Source organism: Gigantopelta aegis, chromosome 10, assembly GCF_016097555.1.
Source record: "Gigantopelta aegis isolate Gae_Host chromosome 10, Gae_host_genome, whole genome shotgun sequence".
Classification (NCBI taxonomy): domain Eukaryota; kingdom Metazoa; phylum Mollusca; class Gastropoda; order Neomphalida; family Peltospiridae; genus Gigantopelta; species Gigantopelta aegis.
Genome location: NC_054708.1, coordinates 57,077,392 through 57,095,809, shown reverse-complemented (window position 1 = coordinate 57,095,809; position 18,418 = coordinate 57,077,392). Strand labels below are relative to the sequence as shown.

At 37.6% G+C, this 18,418-nt stretch overlaps 1 protein-coding gene across 1 annotated transcript; it reads left to right on the top strand.

The window, feature by feature from the left end:
- Positions 1-3,804: 3,804 nt before the first annotated feature.
- Positions 3,805-13,783, top strand: LOC121383464 (B-cell lymphoma/leukemia 10-like). The gene is made up of 3 exons (XM_041513531.1): positions 3,805-4,348; positions 11,299-11,584; positions 12,274-13,783. The coding sequence occupies exons 1-3, from the start codon at positions 4,307-4,309 to the stop codon at positions 12,621-12,623; spliced, it is 678 nt and encodes a 225-aa protein (XP_041369465.1). The 5' UTR covers positions 3,805-4,306; the 3' UTR covers positions 12,624-13,783.
- The last annotated feature ends 4,635 nt before the right edge of the window (positions 13,784-18,418 follow it).

Below are 18,418 nucleotides of genomic sequence, written 5' to 3'. Positions count from 1 at the left end.
CTTCAAAGCGCGGGAAAATATATTTTGTATAAGCACCATGGCTGTTCCAGAAATAAATACTATTACACTGGTGCGGCAGAAGACACCATAAATAGGGTTTTGTTTTCCAAGTGGGTCTGCTGCAAGTTTCCTCTGTATATACTTTGTTATTGGAAAATGCCTTCGCGTCATGTGATTAATTCTAGAACAGTCCTCATTATACTGCAGCCCTCACATTTTGTTGTTCTACTGGATTTGACTTGCCCTATCACAACGATCATACATAGAGAATAACTGGTTACCGTATTACATAGTGACTGCAGGATAAACTCCTTTACGTGCCTGCAGTGTCCTAGTACCTTGTACACAGACATCTTGCCATTTCCTAGTATTACACATGTTTTAGTATTAAATATTACTAGATTTATCAAATGTTCGAAAGAAAACATTGATTCCAGGGGTGGCGGTGGTGGTGGGGGCATCATATTTGATATTTTATACCTGGTGGATATGTAGTATTTTTGGTTTTTTCTTATACATACATGTTTTCAATAGAAAATATTCTGTGGTTGATATATATTATCTGTCTCCAGTCCCCTACCCCCACCCAATTGTGTTTGATTGTGGAACAGCCCTAAGTAAGTGATTGTGGAACAGCCCTAGGTAACTGATTGTGGAACAGCCCTAGGTAACTGATTGTGGAACAGCCCTAAGTAACTGATTGTGGAACAGCCCTAAGTAACTGATTGTGGAACAGCCCTAAGTAACTGATTGTGGAACAGCCCTAAGTAACTGTTGTATGCTCCAAACAGAGTGTTCCGAACTTTATCAGAAGCAAAGCGACGTTTGAGCACAAGCTTAAAAAAGAAAGTAATGAAACTCCAAAAAATATATTTTTTGATGCATATAGGCATCCAAGAACGTTTACGACTATGAACACTATAACACCTATATTGATGTTTACCATTTTTAATTCCTATCATGAACTGGTTTAAACGGAAAACCTATACACTTATTCAGCACGTAATTTTTATTATGTATTGAGTGGTATGCCTATGTTGGTGTATTTGTTTTTATGTTTATTATGTATATGGTGATGGAATGCATGTCTTTTTAATTATTACTTTTAAAAAAAAACCCATATTAATGTTTTGGTATCATTTTGCTTTCCGTCATGGAGTGTAATTCCAGCTAATTGTCATACTTTGGTTTCAGTCTGTTTTAGTGTTTTTATTCAGTTAAAATTCATGCACACTATCATAGACACACAACCATTTGGGCAGGTAAGATATTGATAAAACTAACAAGAGAATAGATGGTTTAGATAGTTTTTTTAACTTGGAAGTCGGCACTGGAATTGAAAACCAAATCGTATATTTATTGCTGAACCTAAAATAAATACCACCTTTCCCCACCACCTTTTACATCTTCCTATCTCTCTATAAGTACGACTTATAGACAGTATGCGTCCCGTCCCCCCTCAACACACCAATATGACTGGTTCACCAATATGAAATCCTGGCTCCGCCTGTGAAAATGAGGAATGGAACCCTTTGATTTATATTTTTGCTGTTAAATAGTTCAGTGAATAGTTCGTTTTGATTAGTTAATGTACTATAATTAAATGATTTATTATCATTCATATGTTTATTAATTACATACCTGGTTGTAAAATTTCATTTTAATGCTATTTATTCATTTCATGGTAGATTACAAGTAACCGGCCTCGGTGGTGTCGTGCTTAAGCCATCGGACATACGGCTGATAGGTACTGGGTTCGCAGCCCGGTACCGGCCCCACCCAGAGCGAGTTTTAACGATTCAGTGGTTAGGTGTAAGACCACTACACCGGCTTCTAACTAACTAACTAACCTACTGTCCTCGACAGCGTGCTTGGATCTTAATTGGATATAAGCACGAATATAAGTTGAAATGAAATGATTACAAGTTTAGTTTCATAATTACCTATAAAACTAATCATACCTATGGGTACCTATGTCATGTTGTGATTATGTTATCTTACAAAGGCCTCGGACGCGGTGGAGACAGGAGAAGGGTAATGTCCCAAACCCTGAAGCTGAGGTGGCCACAATACAAGTTAGTCCAATCTATTATTCTGTTATGCTTTGTTTATTAAAGTACCACAAAATTACGTTTGTACGTTGTTTTTTTGTGTTTGTTTTTAACATTAAATAACTTTGTAAACTAATACGTAATCATTCATAATTGTCACAAATTTTTTCAGCATGTTGATGCATGTTGGCCAACCCAATATGTTTTGTTTTTAAATTTTATCAACATTTAAATTTCTTTCTTCCTGTTAACTGTGTTTTAATTAAACATTTGAATTGTTATATTGATAGCCGAAGTCGTTAAACATTTATTTATTAATAATTATAATTATAATTATCATTAGTTTGAATAAGTCTCTTAATACAAGTCTATAAATTAATTATATAAATATTTTTCAATATAAACTAACGGTAAATAAATATTCTATTACAATTTGTTTTGGCCAAATATATATCCCATTTTCTTCAAATTTATAGCTTTAGATAAAGTTATAATAAAGTAAAACGAAAGTCTGGTGTTTAAACAGGGAAATACCGTCTAAAATAGACAGAATTAGCTTGACATCCGTTTTTAGAATGACAAAAACCAGGACGATCAGAACCACTTTTGATGTACACAAATTAATATTCTAAACATTAAAATCGAAGTAACTTGTAGAAATATACTTTTTCTGTGTAGTAATAACTCGTGAAACCTCTAGCCCTCCCCTTATTGAATGTTGCATCAGATTTTGGGAAACAAACGTGTATTTTAAACACAGTAGCTGGCTGGTCGTCGATGATTGCCGAAGTATTACACACAGTCCTCTCTAGTCCTCCCCTACAGCATATCAATAAAGGGAGGGCTAGAGGTTACTCGAGCTATAATAATGTATGTTCACAGGATTAAAATTTGTTTTTATTTACTTTTTAATTTTCGCATATAATATTATAATGTTCCGAATTTTACGAGATTAGGGAGGCGGTCTTCTCCAGAGGCGCAGCATGGTCTGAAGTTTGGAGGTGTGTTCCAAGTGTGTGTGCAAGGGGAGGATGGGGGGGGGGGGGGGGCACGACTCGACTACGCTATAAACTTCGGTCGCCACAATCTAGACATCCCTCGCTAAAATCCCTGCACACGTGCTTGTGTTCGAATATGAACCTAGCGGACACTTTGATCTACATTTTCCCTGGACACCTACATGTATACGAATAGCCTAATAGTGTACTGTAAAAATGTTTTATAGGTAGTATCGTTGGTTTTCCTAGTACCTTAGAATATACAGTGTATGTCTTCAGGTGTTTGTGCAGGATGGTTGTCTATACTGTGGCAAGCGAAGTTTCTAGGAGAATAAAATAAATAATAATAAAACCGCTTGGAGCGGGGGCGGAGAGTTCCGAGTAGGCAAAGTGTTTCCAATCCGTGGTCTACTTACACCCATAAGTGTACGGGCTCCCATTTTCGTGGGGGGGGGGGGGGGGGGGTGTCAGGCTGGCTTTTGCCCGAATTAAACCAAAATGCCCGAATCAGGATAACAACGTATTCATATTAGCATTATTACCAAACAGCTACATAGGGTTATCAATGAATCACTACGCATTTTTACATGGATTACAACTAATTTTGAAGGTAAAATGATGGAAATACATGGTAAAAAATTCTCAGGTTAACAAATTTTCCCCCATTATCTGTGTCACTTTTGCCCGAATTTAAGGTTTTGCTCTAGCAGTTGCCCCCCCCCCCCCCCCGCCCCCTGGCCCATACGCTTATGCTTACACCACGTAGTAAACCAAAGCTATAGGACACTCGAGCTACGTTCTGAGATGAGTATTTTTTTGCGGATATCCTGGTTCCGCCAGCCGTCAACGACCTGACTTCTCTGGCTTTAACAACCCAGCAAGTTTTGTGCATTCGTGATAACGTGATAGCCCACCACGTTTGTTTGACCGACAAGAGTTATCTACCTTGACACACCTGTTCTTGAAAACACTTCCTGGTCGAACCATTTCGTGAAATAAATTTGTGATATCTGCACTGAACTTGATGAACTGTTTAAAACTAACTTTCTGAGCGTATGTCTTTATAAAATAACAGCAGTGTCGTATTCACAACATTTGAAACGTTTATGTTAAACTCTGTGACGTACGCGCTTTACCCAGGTTAATTTCTAACCAAGAACTTTGATGAGTATGCTATGTATATTAAATATACTAGTATAGTACAATGCAGACTACGTGATCACGTGGGTTAAAACGTTCAGTGTTTAACTAACAGGAATGTCGAACGAAGAGCTTATTTTACGAGGAATCAAACAAGAGGTGAGTAAGTTTTAGCCTGAAATAAACTGATTTGATTTGAAATAAGTAGGAGGGATGGCAGTAACTTAAAACAAAATAATGAATGAATGAATGAATGAATGAATGTTTAACGACACTCCAGCACAAAAATACATATCGGCTATTGGGTGTCACAAATGTTAAGTATATGGAAATAGTATTCAGGGCCGTAGCTAGGATTTTTTGTTGGGGGGGGGGGGGGAAGGCAACTGAGTAGTTAATAGTCTAAAACTCCTTAAACAGTCAAGAAGAGAATTTTCTTTAAGTTTCTATAATGCTTTCCGGATTTTTTCGCCCCCCCCCCCCCCCCCCCGCTAGCCTTGGTATTAACACAAAATAACACCAACAACAAAATACAGGTCCATAGAAACGGGGGTTTTCCTGCTCTATGTAAATAAAAGATAAAACTATAGCTTGGGCCCCCACTAGATTTCGTTCCTATGAGCCTTTATTATATTAATTTATAGGGTGTTTTTCAGCTAAACAAAACGGGCACTTGAAAACTAACTTACTAAGAATGCACGTTTGGTATTTTTAAGGAAATGGAACGTTACCTCACCCCCGTGCACGGCTATGTGTTCGTATTATCAGAAGATATTTTGGTTGAATATGTTGGCCAATTTTTAACATAACATACATATCCGCACGGGTTTGTTGTGAGGTTGGGGATTCAGTGGCGTAGGCAGGATTTTGTATTGGGGGGGGGGGGGGGGGGGGGGGGGGGGGGACCTGTGTAGTGGGATATGACACAGGAACCTTTGTAATGTTATTAATAAGCGAAAAGGTAAAATTTCCCCGGATTGCCCCCCCCCCCCCCCCTCCCCCGGCTACGCCACTGTGGGGATTACACAGTAGGAGACGGTGGAAACATAGCAGCTAGTTTAGTTCGAAAAATCTGTCATTTTAAAAATAACGAAAACGGTCAATTATATCATAAATTCTTTTCTGTTGTTTTACTTTTTTATTTTTTATTTTTTGTATGATAGCGTATATTGTCACAATGTGCTACCGTAAAAAATTGACTTTTGCTCAGTCTAAACGTGAAATGCGAAGTCAAATAGGTTATAGGATCGGTTCACAATAGATATTATATTACAACACAGGAATGTGTGGATGTGTGTGTCTCTCTCTCTACCGGCCTCGGTGGCGTCGTGGCAGGCCATCGGTCTACAGGCTGGTAGGTACTGGGTTCGGATCCCAGTCGAGGCATGGGATTTTTAATCGAGATACCGACTCCAAACCCTGAGTGAGTGCTCCGCAAGGCTCAATGGATAGGTGTAAACCACTTGCACCGACCAGTGATCCATAACTGGTTCAACAAAGGCCATGGTTTGTGCTATCCTACCTGTGGGAAGCGCAAATAAAAGATCCCTTGCTGCCTGTCGTAAAAAGAGTAGCCTATGTGGCGACAGCGGGTTTCCTCTAAAAACAGTGTCAGAATGACCATATGTTTGACGCCCAATAGCCGATGATAAGATAAAAAATCAATGTGCTCTAGCGGCGTCGTTAAATAAAACAAACTCTCTCTCTCTCTCTCTCTCTCTCTCTCTCTCTCTCTCTCTCTCTCTCTCTCTCTCTCTCTCTCTCTCTCTCTCTCTCCGCCCTGTCTCTGTATAGCAATTTGAACCTTCTATGGCCAAAAGATAGATGTGTCTCCGTGAAAATAATATATATATTTTGTAATTTAAGAAATGTTCCAACTGAAACCACCTTAAAATAATACCGAGAACTTCAGAATGTTACGTTTGTGAAGAATTTCGATTATAAATATATAAAACTAAAGGCGACGCCACACAATACGAGTGCCTCGTGCGAGATTAGCCGATTGCATCCGGTAGCAACCGATCAAACCATAATGCCTTTCTTGGCACAATCGCCTATTCTCGTACGAGGCACTCCTGTCATGTGGATGGGCGGGACGTAGCCTAGTGGTACAGCGCTCGCTCGATGCGCGATTGGTGTGGGATCGATTCCCGTCGGTGGGCCCATTGGGTTATTTCTCGTTCCAGCCAGCGCACCACGACTGGTATAGCAAAGGCCGTGGTATGTACTATCCTGTATGGGATGGTGCATATAAAAGATCCCTTGTTAATTGAAAAGAGTAGCCCATGAAGGGGCGACAGCGGGTTTCCTCTCTCAATATCTGTGTGGTCCTTAACCATATGTCTGACGCCATATAACAGTAAATACGATGTGTTGAGTGCGTCGTTAAATAAAACATTTTTTCTTTCTCTTGAAAATAAAGTTAAAAGTTTGTTTTGTTTAACGACTAGAGCACATTAATTAATTAATCATCGTATGTTGAATGTCTAACATTTGGTCATTCTGACTCGTAGTCTTTTTCCTGTCATGTGGCGTCGCCTTGACACATTTTACGATTCAAAACATAATTCTGTTTCCAGAGACGGGATGCGGGACGGACATGCTCGAAACCTTCGTGGTATGTGAGCATGACAAACCTATCCACTCCTCTCCGCTCAAAACACACCTGTATATAATAGACGAAGTATACTCAAGCCTGGCCAGCTCGGCTTATTTAACACGGGTAGGGCAAGAAACCACTCTAGATAGTGTTAAAAGTAATACAGTATCACACTCATTGATTTTTATACTCTCTTGAAAATAATCTGTGTGGTCCTTAACCGTATTATGTCTGGCTCCATATAACCGTAAATAAAATGGGTTGAGTGTCAAACATTTGATAATTGTAACATAAAGTCTTGGGAGAAGAAACCCGCTACATTTTTCTATTAGTAGCAAGGGATCTTTTATATATGCAATTTCCCCCAGCACTCAGTGTTCTCGCTGCTCCATTTAAGCCCTCATTTCACGTTCTGCCGCCCTCCTTTATTTTCCTGCACCCTACTGTATTTTACAGCACCCATCTCCGCTATTTCCAAATGCGCCCTTTTTTTCAAATACACAAAACATTGATCAGTCAAAGGAAACAAGCCGCGGTGTATACGAAAAAGCAACTGACAAAAAACTTCAGTAGCTTACGACAGTTACCGTAACGTAATTAAAATTAACAGTATTTTTAACAGCCTCCATTTTGTCCCATACCAGTATCCATTTGTATGTTTGATGCATACAATAAAAACTATATTTTATTTGGGTAATGAAAACATTTCTGTATTGATTCGACAATCTAATTAAAATTAGCTCCTCTATTACATGTGGATCTAACAGCAGCCAGTTGGAGCTCATGTCCACCAATCAAAACCTTACTTGCATAATCATGCAAGTGATTTAAAAATAATTTGAAAACATTCCGAATTATCCTGAGGGTATACGACGTTTCGTGTGAATTACGAATGCCTTAAAACATGTTTTATTTTATAAAATAAATAATTTGTAATGTAAACTGAAGACTGATTAAGTTTTTAGTTTTTTTTAATAAATAAATTAAAAAAAAATGTTTTTTTAAATTTATTTTTTTATTATTATTTTTTTTTTTTTAATTTTATTGTCCCAAGAATATAAAAAGGCAGTGTCAGGGTTGGGGTTCCCTGAGCTCACTGGTCTCACAATATTTTTTAAATTTCATGTGATATACACAGTTTTATATACATACATATAAATGGCAAAATATATACACACGAATAGATAAAATCCATGTATCTTGTTGTTGTTGATATTTTGTTTGTTTGGGTTTTTTTATTAATTTTTTTAAATTATTATTTTCTGGGTCCAAGAAGGAAAAAAAAAAGAAAAAGGAGATGTTATGTACGGAATTAGTATTGATACAAGAAAGTATTGGTATGGTTCGCTGTACTGCGGTCACTAAAATAGACTTGCCCGATATTTTTAGAATTTGTATGCTCCCAAATAACGTTATAAAAGGCGAAGTGTGATTGGTCAATATTTAAATTATTATTTACAAACGAAATGTTACTTGGACATTGGAAACTACGCAGTGTTGTTAGCAATCTGATTAAAATTAGTTCTACTGGTCTAAATAAGGCACTCGTATTTCACATGAAACATGTCGTATACCCTCAGGATAATTCAGAATGTTTTCAAATTATTTTCAAATCACTGGCATGATTCTGCAAGTAAGATTTTGATTGGTGGTCATGAGCTCCAACTGCCTGCTGTTAGATCCACATGTAATAGTGGAGCTAATTTTAATTAGATTGTTGATTCGACAATCTCCGGCTAAAAAACCACTTCTTTGGCGCCATTTTTTGTCACATGATCAGAACAGTCGTTCTTTCTTTTGTGTCGGACTCCACTAACTGTCGTCTGATATTTTGTCCTCAATTATTGTAGATGATGATTTTTTTCACTTTCTGTCATTTGTTTATTCAACAATTCTTTATAAAATATTAGAAACCTTTCATATTTGGGGAGGATATCACCGCTTATAAAAACAACGGAAGTTGTAGTGTTCATCATTAAAATAATTTGTCTCGAGTGCCAAATAATATATACATCGCCTTTAACAAAAACGAAGCTGGGCCAGCACATACGACGATTTGGTCCACAGAGGTGATTCGATCTTACGACACAGGCACCTCAAGCGAGCGCTCAATCGACTGAGCTAGATCAGGAAGACGTTTATAACGCAGGGCTTGATAATCTGTACATTTTAAGGAAAAGTTTATAAGTTTGTTTTGTTTAACGACACCACTAGATCACAATGATAATTAATCATCGGCTATTGGATATTAGACATTTGCCTGAAAGTCTTGGAGAGGAAAGACCATTGGCGTACATAGGATTTTGAAAAGGGGGGTTCCAATACATATGATTTTGAAAGGGGGGGGGGTCCAAAATAGATTGCAGAGATATTGGGCATATATTTCTATGTTGAGTAAATATAATAATGTCGGATATCAATATCAGATATATTAAATTATAAAAAAAGCGATTTCGGGGGGGGGGGGGAGGGGGTTCGGTCGAACCCCCCCCCCCCTATGTACGCCCATGAAGACCTGACAAAGATAATAAACATGATTGATAATTGCCACTAGAGAATGAAAATGTACGTTCTTTTTGTTCTCTCTCTCTCTCTCTCTCTCTCTCTCTCTCTCTCTCTCTCTCTCTCTCTCTCTCTCTCTCTCTCTCTCTCTCTCTATATATATATATATATATATAAGGTGCAAATATGGCTTGTGCCCCCTCTCCAACTACAGGGACTGTGACCCAGGACTTGAGGTTGTGCCTATGAGCCCGCTAAATGCTAGTCGACCAAAACCATCGATCCCTCACAGATCACTATGCCAGATTTCGTGTAATATTACATATGAACACAAAAGGTTTGCTTTGTTCAACGACACCACTAGAGGCACATTGATTTATAGATCATCGGCTATTGGATGTCAAGCATTTGATAATTTCAACATATAGTCTTAGTGAGGAAACCCGCTACATTTATTTTCATTAGTAGCAAGGGGTCTTTTATATGTACCGTCCCACAGACAGGATATCGATAGCATATACCACGGCCTTTGATATACCAGTCGTGGTGCACTGGCTGTAACGAGAGATAGCCCAATGGGCCCACCGACGGGGATCGATCCCAGATCGACCGCGCATCAAGCGAGCGCTTTACCACTGGGCTACGTCCCGCCCCATATGAACACAAAAGCATAGCACGGCAAATCAGTCGACATAACCGTAGCAACATGTAGTATGGGGATGGTAAGTGCCGACAGTAACCTGAACAGCTACCCCTTTTTAGTTTTGAAATACTCCTTGTCTGTAACTGGAGAACACCCTTTATTACCCCAGGACGTGTACGGCCCTGTTCGTGGTACTGACCCCCCCCCCCCCCCCCATCTCCAGGTAGATAAACCTGGAATTTGATGTGGGTTTTTGTCATTTCCAATCAGTGTATGACAAAAGCAATGATAATGTTATGTGATATCCTTCCTCTCTGTGGGTTAAACCCACCCCCACCCCCCACCCCAAGAGCAAACAATAAAAGACCTCAGATTTGGTGAGATATGGTAACACGATAGGGTTTAACGCTGTTAACTGCATAATGATAAGATGGTCATGTTTGTCTTAAACTAGTGGTAAACAGGATCTGTTTGAGCACGACTTCTTTTCATTTACATTCTAATAGCTTTCAGGTCCCAAGAAGTAGCGCTAATTTAGTCCAGATAGCTGAGGTGTGTGCCTACCACAGCGTGCTTGAACCTAAGTTTTTGTTATTGGATATAATAACGAAATTCAAGTTGAAATGAAATTAAAATGAATGACGCTAGGAATGCTTCTTTTCTAGATTATTTGAGATGAACAGTTTGAAATAGCAAGACCACTGAAAGGCGGGTTAAGTCGAGCATACATGTATTTTGGGTGGGTCAAGGGTGGAGGCGAAATTATGTACGCAAAATCCTTTTGTACGATGACTTCTTTTTTGTTTTGTTTAGTTTCTTCGTGATAAACTCTTGAACTAGTGACATCACTGAAAGGCGGGTAGAGTAAGAAATAATTTCAGAATGAAAGTGCTACAAACATTTTGTATCCCATAATTATTTCTTTTTCCAACATATTCTTCGAGATGAGCTCTTGAATTAGTGAGATCACTGATAGACTATAAGGAACATTTTGGTTGAGTTCAGAGAGAAAGTGAGGTACAAAAATTATGTATGCCATAATCCTTTTTCCCCTAGATTTTTCGACATAACCTCTTGAAATAGGGAGATCACTGAACGACTGTTTGAGTAAGTAATATGTTGGGTACGTTTAGAATGAAGGTGAGGTGCCAACATTTAAAAATTGCTATATATATTAATACAAACTGTTAACATTGGTTTCGAACTGAGCGTCTGCTAGCACGCTTTCTTAACTACTGTTATTCGAGCTTCCACCTGGTTGGCCAAGTGGTCAAGACCGCGGGCTGTCAACGTCCACGCGAATTGATGCATGCTGCCGACTGACACTATATTATGTATGCCATACTTATTCTTTTCTCCCCCTAGATTCTTCGAGATAAGCGTTTCGAGATAGTGAAATCACTGAATCCAGCTCGTCACTATGACTACCTGCGCTCCAAGTACCTGCTGTCTGGCGAGGACGTGGAGGAGATCCAGAAGCAGGAGACGCAGCAGAAGCGAGCCAGTCTGTTTCTGGACAAGATCCTGCAGAACGGGCCGAACAACTGTTACGACCTGCTGTGTGAGTCCATCCTAGTGGCCGACAAAACGAGGATGCATCTTCTAACCATGCTCAACAAGGAGTATGAAAATAAACTCAATAATTACAAAGGTATAACGGATCATTATATCAGCAGGGTCTGAATAAGCTGGTATGGTGGGGTAGTAGTAGGAGGGGTAGATGATAGGGAAAAATGCATAAAATAATCAGATCCCCCCCCCCCCCCCCCCCGAAAACCGTGAATGTGCCGTTATGGTATAAAGTGCCATTTTATCTAGTTGGAAAAGACCCATTAATACTGTCCTTTTTTATACTTCTCTTCACCATATTTAGTTTAGGCTATGTATGGTCCTGGACTGGCTACCTTATGAAGGTAGCAGAAGACGAGACACTGTGGTGATAACTTTTAGGAAAACGTCAAATAGTTAGGTTTCTCAGAACCTAATTTAAGATTGTTGAATTTGTATTTTACCTGTATATTTGGACGTCTATGTTATTGCTAGCAATGCTGCATGTAAACTTTGATTCCACATTCTTTTGAGTTAATTAACTGTATTTCATTTGTGTACGTCTAGTATATGTATTATAGAAACTATGAAATTATTACGTCCTTAAAGAATAGAATATCACAAACTTTTCCAAATTTGTAAAACAGTTGTTATAATAATTGATCGATAGATCAAAATATTATCTTAACGTCCACTGCGTGTTTGATTTACATATAAAACAGTCAAGGCACAGGCCACGTAACTAATAACATTAAATATTAACAGTGCTGAATCATGCCCATTTCATTTCAGCTTTAATTAAAACACACCAACCTCGTGCTCAATCTCTCGACATTGCAGTAGATTCCAGTGCTCTGCCTCGGCCCCCAAGACCTGGACTAAACGTCCCATATAAACCGAAGAATGATGTACACACGTTTCCTGGATCACTGATGAACATCCCACCAGAGTCCCAAGATCAAACCATGAACATTTCAGAAAACCAGAATGTGTGTAACGACTTACTTCCCTCCCCAACTCCGGGCGTAAATATCTCGATAGACCAGGAACCGTATAACGATTTATCAGGGTCTTTAAAATCGAGAGACGTAGTCACATTTTCGAAATCCAGAAAAGGTTCTAATGGCGAGTCAGCTGTCTAATGTCAGATACTACGTAAAACGTAGGCCTACTTCAAGGCTAAGAATGTGCATTTTATTTCTTAGTTGTCTCATTCTTAGCATAATTTGTCTGTTGTTCTAACCATGCAAGGAATGTCTCATGGGTGTCTTGTTGAGTTATATTGGTTTTGTTCCAGTTTAGCTTAGTAACTGGTTTAACGTGTCCATATACCACTAGGGTTTCGAACACGCCTATCCCGAGTCCGGCCTCCGATAGGATTGGGGGTCTGTCTCAGGACAGGGATAACCTAACAAATATGGTCAATTTTGAAATTTTAAATATTAACACCAAAAGTATAAAAAAGGGGAAAATTGGGGTTAATCAATTTTGGCTGCGCCCTCAAAGAGAAGTATTAACATTCTTAACCTATATAAATTATTAATATAATATAATTTCGGCGCAGATTTAGATGGGCTGGTCTAAAATTAATAATAATTATTGAACAGCATTCATTAAGCCCATGGGAGGTTAGGAGGAAAGGCTATAAAGTTGGCAGAAGTAGAAAAAAAAGAAAAAAAAAAAAGAAGAAGAAAATTTTAAAATTAATTTTGGAAAAGGGGCTGCCAATCTTATTCTAAACATTGGTGTGACCAGATGAGGGTCGGGAGGGAGGGGAGTCCGGCCCTACACAAAACCTAAGGCCAAACCGCCTACTCCTATGGCCCCAAAGAATGCCCTAACTCCCGGCATCCCATCCCCCACAGTGTTCAACCGCAGTTCAGTCCAATCCTGGCAACCTAGTGGTTGTTTACGAAGTTAATAGAAGTTCCTAAACCGGCGTCATCAGGAGAGTGACGCCAAAGGGTTATTAATTTCATCGTTTGTGCCACTGGGAGAGTGACAAAAAAGATCCAGCGATGGCTAATTTAGTGGGAAGGAGGAAGGTGTTTTTGTTCCAGTAACGTGTGAACAACACAAAGGATCTTCTGGATGTTCTCAAAGCAATTCGGTCAACAGGATTAACACGCTCGAGCTCCTGAACGAAGTGAGCTTTAGAGGCAGGGAGGAGTTCCCAGTATACCGGCCTCGGTGGCGCAGTGGTCAAGCCATCGGACTACAGGCTGGGAGGTACAGGGTTCGCAGCCCGGTACCGGCTCCAACCCAGAGCGAGTTCTTAAGGGCTCAATGGGTAGATGTAAGGCTACTACACCCTCTTCTCTCTCACTAACAACTAACCCACTGTCATAAACAGACAAGCCAGATGGCTGAGGTGTGTGCCCAGGACAGCGTGCTTGAACCTTAATTGGATATAAGCACGGAAATAAGTTAAAGAAAAGTTCCCCAGTATCGTGAGATCCCAAACGAAGCATATTCTAGACACAACAGATGAAATGTATCCTGAACTAACAGATGAAATGTATTCTAGAGTCGAGAGCTGATTAACTATCCTCAGCTCTTAGACAAAGTATATTCTATAGGCAGGGCCGAGTGACTGTATGTTGAGCTCATGGATGAAATATATTTATTGTAAAGACAGAGTTAAGTGACAGTGTCCTGAGATCCTGGATAGAGTTTTCTAGAGACAGGACTGAATGACAATATCCTTTTTTTCTGGATAAAGTATTTTTCAGCACCAGGTGAGCTCCGGGACAAAATATGTTATAGAGAATTAAAGGATCTACAGTATAATGAACCTCAAGGCGGATTAGAATTTTGGTCTTTTGGATCAAAATGTTAAAGGGACAAACCTTAGTTTCAACCCATGAAAATGCACATTGTAAAACATTGGATAAAGTTACTATTGAGTGAAACATGAGTCTGTGACTTTGAAATGGTGAAATACCTTCTAAAAATAGACTAAATCTCGACTCCATAATTGTTACTTCTCAGACGCACGTGCGTTTTTAAAAGTATGAGACATGCATTTTGTGATATTAAAAACACCAGGATGACCAAAAACACTTCGAATGACCTAAAGAATACAATCTAAGTAAAGTATGATTTCATTTATCAAAAACGGCTCTAATAGTAAACAATATGCCTTAGTGTTTAAAAACTAGGGTGTGTCCCTTTAATATTTTGGCCTCATGGATCGAAGTGCAACATTTTGGTCTCAAAAATAAAACCAATAAATTATAACATATATCTGTACTCATTGGTTGTGCGCTCCATGAGCATTCCGGCCTCCGATTCCGTCAAGAGTTTCCAAATCTACACATACTTTCGTGGAAAATGTTGTACGTTTGACTACATGGAATTCCCAAAAGACGATCTGTATAAGTCGAACAATATGTATTTCCTCCTTCTCCGCTAGGATCATCAACTTTAATTCAAGTTTCCAAGACTCGAACTTTATGAAAACTGTTTTGTAAACCACTCGAAATAAAAAACAAAAACAACTACATGTAACACATTGAAATGTTGGGTACAATGTGTTGCAAATGACATCTGAAAATACAATTATTTTTATTGTTTTATTTTCATTTGCAGCAAGGGCATGACGCATTTGCGGTTGTATATTGAAGATAAAATATAATATACATGTACATATAACGATAGAAGTATTCGATCGTGGAATGATGCAATCGCCGATATCACGAAACCCCCGCAACCAAGAAGGGTGTGGGCGATGGCATCACTAATCACAGGCGTACGGGCTCCCATTTTTGCCGAATTAAACGAAAATGCCCGAATATGGATTACAACAGTAATTTACATTAGCATTTCTACCAAACAGCTCTGTATTGTTGCAAACAAATCACTATGTATTTTGTACATGGATTACAGCTAAAATAGTGTGGGTAGAATGATGAAAATACATGGTGAAAAGGTTTCAGGCGTGCTCATTTTGACCGAATGTCTCTATCGTTTTTGTCCGAATTTGAACATTTGCTCCAACACGGGGGAAGGAGAGAGCGACAGAGACAAAATTATATGATATTTATCTTATAATTACATATCAAAAATGTACTTATACTTTTTTAAAGATAAGTTATATTTTTAATTATATCATAGTGTATATTTTATATATATATATATATATATTATTATTATTTTTTAATTTTATTATTAACACAGTATATACATAGGTACATAAACGAATACAAATATATAAACAAATATAAATAATAAATAAATAAATAAAATAAATAAGTAAATAAATAAAGATGCATATATGCCAATAAAATACACAAGCTAATGGGACGTACTCGCACACATACACATACATACACATACATACATTACTTAGTGTACCAATATACCGACCTCGGTGGCGTCGTGGTTAGGCCATCGGTCTACAGGCTGGTAGGTACTGTGTTCGGATCCCAGTCGAGGCATGGGATTTTTAATCCAGATGCCGACTCCAAACCCTGAGTGAGTGCTCCGCAAGGCTCAATGGGTAGGTGTAAACCACTTGCACCGACCAGTGATCCGTAACTGGTTCAGCAAATTCCATGGTTTGTGCTATCCTACCTGTGGGAAGCGCAAATAAAAGATCCCTTGCTGCCTATCGTAAAAGAGTAGCCTATGTGGCGACAGCGGGTTTCCTCTAAAAAACAGTGTCAGAATGACCATATGTTTGACGTCCAATAGCCGATGATAAGATAAAAAAATCAATGTGCTCTAGTGGCGTCGTTAAGTAAAACAAACTTCTTCTTCTAGTGTACAAATAAAATCTATAGGATGTGTAAATGCTTTACACTCTGTGCAGCCTTGTGAGGCACAGTATTACCATGAGTTATAATATATAGACTCCTGGGGAAATAATATAATATCATAAGTAACTGATATATTATGCAATAATTGAAAACTATGAACTCATGTTAGGGTTTCAAAAAGGGTATGGTACATGGACCATTTGCTTAAAACAAATATCAATATTGTTTTTACTAAAATAGATATGTTTTTCTATAATGTATCTATGCTTGATTTCGTGTTAGAAAAGAGTTATGTCTAGCGGTATCTTTTGAACTTTGCATTTATAAATAAAATATTTGGCTGTAAGCAATAAAAAGTCGAAAATAGTGTTTGTTGTGATATTGTCAGTAGTTCCAAATATAATAAGTTCAAGGGAGAGTTTTAAATTACGTACATGTTGACATGATTCCATTAACCAACTTAAAAATGCATTCCAAAATTGTCTGACAATTTCACATTCCCAAAAGAGATGTACAATAGATTCTTTATGTTTATGACAAAAAGTACACGCTTCACTATCAACAAGTTTTAATTTATAGGCGAAAGAGTGTGTTGTTAATATTCTGTGTAAAATTCTATATTGAAACCATCTTAATTTTGTTTCCTGTGTAGTTATAAATGGCTTTAGATAGATACTAGGTCAATCAAGATCAGAGTGAAAATTATATTGCCACTTAGATACTGCGGTATTTTGAATATCAGAAAATGTCAATGTATAGTAATATAATTTCGAACCTTTCTTGATACAGCAAAGTTTACGTTGAACAGGCGAATTATCTAAAGGTACATTTGTTGCCATTCTTGTAATTTTTAATTGGGTAAAATATGAATTAAGAGAATTAATGACACCATAATATTCTAAGAAACACACATTTAATTGATATAATTCATTAAATTCCTTTAAATTATAAAATTCACCATTTTTTTTCACAAGATCGCAAATCTATGAAATACCCTTTTCTAACCATTTCCTTTTAAAGAAACTTTTACTGTCTATTTTTATATGCGAATTGTAAAAAATTGGTTTAGATAAAAAGTCTTCAAACGTTGTTACTTTTATGGCTGCAGAAAAATCATAAAAGACATTAAGGCAATCTTTCCAAAATACATTATCTACATCTCTAATAAGACATTTTGGAAAATAATTACCAAATGAAGCTAAGTAACGAAATTGAGGAAAACATGCAAATAAAATTGGTTTCCATTTTGGGTCTTTTGTCCCCAGTTTTCTTAACCATGTAATTTTAAGAGCTTTAATGTAATTAAATATGTCTACCATTCCAAGACCTCCGTCTTTAACAGGTTTACAAAGAGTTATTCTTTTTATTTTATCCGTTTTTTTGTTCCATACGAATTGGAACAATATGCAATTTAATTCTTTTTGAAATAATTCAGACGGGTTCGGCAATGTTAATAGTAAAGGGTTAAGTTTCGATATTAATAGTGCTTTTATTACAGCTATTCTACCAAGTGGTGTTAAAATTCTTTTCATCCAATTATTTATAATTTGCTTAATTTCAAACAATTTAGACTCATAATTAAGTTTAATCATTTTACTAAGATCTGTACTGAAGACAATTCCGAGTACTTTGAAGGATTCAGGGTTCCATTTTAGATTGAGATTGTCTAAGAATCTTACAGTGCTGTTTCTACGCGAGCCAATCCAAATAACTTCAGATTTATTATAATTAATTTTTAATCCAGATAATTTAGAAAATAAATTAAGTGTATGAACAGTTTGTTCAAAGGACGTCCTACTACCATCCATTATAAAATATGTATCATCCGCATATTGTGAAATTATATATTCCTTATTAAGTAATTTAATTCCTTTAATATTTTAATTTTTTCTTATTAATCCTGCTAGAACTTCTACACAAAGAAGAAAAATATACGGGGATAATGGGTCTCCTTGCCTGCAGCCTCTGTAGATATAAAAGGAGGAAGACATACTTCCATTAACAATCACACTAGATTTAATATTTTGATAAAAAACATAAATCCATCGTTTAATACCTGCACCAAATCCAAAAAAATCTAGAGTCTTTTGTATGAATGACCACAAGACTGTATCAAAGGCTTTTTCAAAATCTATTCGAAATAACATCCCTGGGATATTGTGAGTTTCAGTATAATG